The sequence below is a fragment of the Mus pahari genome, chromosome 10 (assembly GCF_900095145.1).
Source record: "Mus pahari chromosome 10, PAHARI_EIJ_v1.1, whole genome shotgun sequence".
Taxonomy (NCBI): Eukaryota; Metazoa; Chordata; class Mammalia; order Rodentia; family Muridae; genus Mus; species Mus pahari.
Window position 1 is genome coordinate 99,668,149 of NC_034599.1, and position 3,658 is coordinate 99,671,806.

Sequence of the window (3,658 nt, forward strand, 5' to 3'; positions counted from 1 at the left end):
CTCTCTCTCTCTCTCTCTCTGTCTCTCTCTCTCTCTCTCTCTCTGTCTCTCTCTGTGTCTCTGTCTCTGTCTCTGTCTCTCTCTCTCAGTGTGTGTGTATGTATGTGGTATGTGTGAATGTGATAGATCTGAGAGGTTAAAAATAAAATGTCATTAAGTCCTGTCCCTTCTGCTTTCCAAATAGAGGCTAATGTATCTCTCTAACCTACACCCACATCCTGCCTTCCACACCTCCCTCACATTGACACTTTTAGCCTCAGAACATGACCCCCTCCCCTTCAGTATACTCCCCAGTTCTACACTAAGCATGCACATTCTGAAAGGACCACCCAGTGACTCCTGGGACCATGACTGAATGAACCCTAGGCCTCAGGCTGTCGAGATGGCTCCCCTGTGTAGCCTTTCACCTGTCTGGTTGCATCCCTGTCATCTCTAAGGGCAGAAGGAGAAAGAGAACCCTGAACCCAGAACTGAGATGATGGGTCCCAGGTTTGTTCTTCGGTCCCCTGGGCACTGTGTGTGTGGGTTGGAATATGTCAGCCACCCAGTGCCTCTGTGGTCACTAGTGGTTGTGTAAATGCCTTTCCCCTCCCTTGCGTTCATGTTCAGAGCCAGGTGCCATTGTTCTGATGTTGCTCAATGTAGCCACTTGATCTGAGGTTTCTTTACTTACAAATGTATCTAGGCAGGAGAGATCAACTCATTTTTACCCTTTGAGACTCTGAGCTAGCTTTGACCCCAAAGCAATCCTCCTGCCTCAGCCTCCTGAGTGCTGGAATTATAGGCCAGCCACCATGTCTGACTTAACTCACTACTTTTTAAATATTTATATAGTATTGAAGGTATAAGCAGTCTATGGCCATCTGAATGCGCCCCATCTTGTCTGAAGGTATGAGCAGCCTATAAATCGTTAAATAAATCATTGATTATTCAGAAATGTGAATGAAGTGTTATCATCAATGGTTCATTATACACCTTTACATCAATGGACCAGTGATTCCCGTGATTCGGTCTTAAAGCCAGGGCTCTGGGCATTTATGGCAAAAAAAGACCAAACAAGCAAACAGGCATCAACTCTGCCTTTTCCTTGGAAGTGACTCAACTGTTGCCCGAGTCACAGCTGCCCTTATGACATCATGGGCCACCCTCCTCTGCTTTCTGTTCACGTCAATGCCGGAGCAGCACAGACCTGAGGGGATTTGAACCATCTACACCCAATCCATGCGTGAACGATGGTGAGCAAGCGAGGGAGGGCAGACGCGCTATGCTTGTATGTCCCCATAGAGCTCTCAGGACAAGGGGACCCTCTGATGCCTCAGGGTCTGGGAAGGAAGTAGCTGTGTGGTGGTGGCACTCACCTTTAATCCCAGGAGGCAGAGGCAGGCGGATCTCTGAATTGGAGGCCAGCCTGGTCTACAGAGCAAGTTCCAGAACAGCCAGGCCTACACAGAGAAACCCTGACTCACAAGATGTAGGGTGGGAAAGAGAGAAAGTCCGGGAGCCCTGGAAGGCAGGGATGTGTGGGTACAGAGCAGCGAGGGGAGATGGCAAGTCCCACCCCTGACTTCCCCAATTGCTGAGCACAGGGTGAGGAGCAGCAGAAGCCTGAAGATCTTAATGCACCTACTGACGATGCTCCTCAGGAGACGCAGCAGCCAGCTGATCTATCCTCAGAGACAGAGAAGGCAGAGGTAGGAGGAGAGAGGGCCTCGGTGTCTCCTCCGACCCTTGTCCTTTGCATGGTCCAGAGCTCAGATCCGGGGCAAATGGTCCATTATTGCCACTCTCTCCTGTTTCCTTTTCAGGCTAAAACTCTGGTTCAGACATAGAAAGCAGACAATGTTAGTGTGAAGTTGGAAAAGCTACGGCTCAGACCAAGGGCCTGGGGCTGATTCAGGGAATACATTTATGAAATAGAGTGGCTAAGATGTTGGGAGGTTAGCTTAGACTTGTGTGTGTGTGTTTTATGATTCTACACATATGACTGCTTGTCAATTAAGATGAGAACTGTGAAAATTATCAGGCTTGATGGTGCACACCAATTGTCCCAGTATGTGGGAGGCTGAGCCACTTAGGAAAAAGGTTGAGGCCAGGAAAGATTCCATAGATTCACCACATACACACATATATACACACTCACTCACACACACACACATTTACACACTCATAACACACAAACACACACATACACATACACTCACACACACTCATACACATGCTCACACACATACATATACACATACTCACACATGTATACATATCACATACACATACACACATAAACACACACTCATACACACACTCACATAATAAACTCACTCACTCATAAACACATGCACTCATACATAATACACACTCACCTATACACACTCACACTCATACACATACACACTCACACACATACACACTCATATACACATACACACATGATGGGGGCAGGGTGGGAAGAGAAGATTGGACTGTATGAGTTGAAAGAAATGTAACAAGAGGGAGGAGAAGGTTGAGGACTGGGGAGAGTCAAGAGGGAGAAATGAACAAGGACACCAATTCCCCAGAAGGTTCTAATGGGAAGGGATCTGGTCCTGTTTAGGTGGGCAGGCTCAGCCTGGCATAACCATTTCATACGTATAGGCTCACAGATTTTGCTAACCTGGTCTATGGGAAAGCTGGAATGCCAGGCTTGAGACTCAGGAACACGGTGACCTGCTGGTGGCCTGAAGCCAGAGGGTGAGGGACAGAGGCAGGACACCAACCCAATCTTCTAGTCCCAGCCAGTGTCCTGACCAAGGCTCTGAATTTCAGGAGCAAAGGGAGGGGCAGCGATGAACAAGGAGTCAGAGCCCTTTTCAGCATCTCCTCGTGCTGAGGTGGATGAGGGCATTCACTAAACCTTCCCTTTTTCTTTGCAAGTCCAATAAAACCCAGGAGCTTTCTGAAAAGGACCAAGTTGTAAAGATCCAAGCTTGGTGGCGCGGTACCCTGGTACGTCGGTCGCTGTTGCACGCAGCCCTCAGTGCCTGGATCATCCAATGTTGGTGGCGGTTGATGCTGCCAAAGATTATGGAGAAGAGGCGGCAGTCCATGCTGGATATCTTCCAACAGGAGCAGTGGGCAGTCGTCAGGTTGCAGTCCTGGATCCGCATGTGGCGTATCCGCAGGCGTTACTGTCGGTTGCTTAAGGCTGTCCGGACCATCCAGTCCCACTGGAGGTGTCATACTTGCTCTTCACGGGGTGTCATCAAGGGCCAATACCGAATTTCGACCAGCCAGATGCATCTTGAGCTGGAGGTCTTGCTGGGTTCGGGGCCTTGTATTGTGACCGAATGTATTCCCCTCCCAATAAAACAGTGAGGTGGTGGTCTTATGTGGAGTTGCTCTCTAACAAATTCCAGGAGGGCATGATGGGAAAGTCTTGGCATTTTGTATACTAGCTCTGGGGAAGTGGCAACCCTGGGTTCTTGTCTCCTTGCTGGACTGGCTTTTCATCCTCAGCTTCTGAGTCTAACTTGATACCTAAACTGGAAGCTGTCTAGAGAGTCCCACTAAATTCTTTCTTCTTCTTCCTCTTTTCTTCTTCTTCTTCTTCTTCTTCTTCTTCTTCTTCTTCTTCTTCTTCTTCTTCTTCTTCTTCTTCTTCTTCTTCTTCTTCTTTTCTTCT

The 3,658-nt window shown here is 48.3% G+C and overlaps 1 protein-coding gene across 2 annotated transcripts; it reads left to right on the forward strand.

Moving 5' to 3' along the window:
• The first annotated feature begins 1,160 nt into the window (after positions 1-1,160).
• On the forward strand, positions 1,161-3,361 carry Iqcf1 (IQ motif containing F1). 2 transcript variants are annotated; one of them, XM_021208016.1, is made up of 3 exons: positions 1,161-1,235; positions 1,587-1,691; positions 2,911-3,361. In XM_021208016.1, the coding sequence occupies exons 1-3, from the start codon at positions 1,233-1,235 to the stop codon at positions 3,349-3,351; spliced, it is 549 nt and encodes a 182-aa protein (XP_021063675.1). In that variant the 5' UTR covers positions 1,161-1,232; the 3' UTR covers positions 3,352-3,361. The 2 variants fall into 2 exon arrangements, with proteins under 2 accessions (XP_021063675.1, XP_021063676.1); XM_021208017.1 differs by lacking the exon at positions 1,587-1,691 and having other exon boundaries at positions 2,911-3,358.
• The last annotated feature ends 297 nt before the right edge of the window (positions 3,362-3,658 follow it).

Coding starts and splice junctions, on each gene's coding strand:
- Iqcf1 (XM_021208016.1), top strand. Junction 1,692..2,910: donor CAGAGACAGAGAAGGCAGAG/GTAGGAGGAGAG, acceptor TTTCTTTGCAAG/TCCAATAAAACCCAGGAGCT.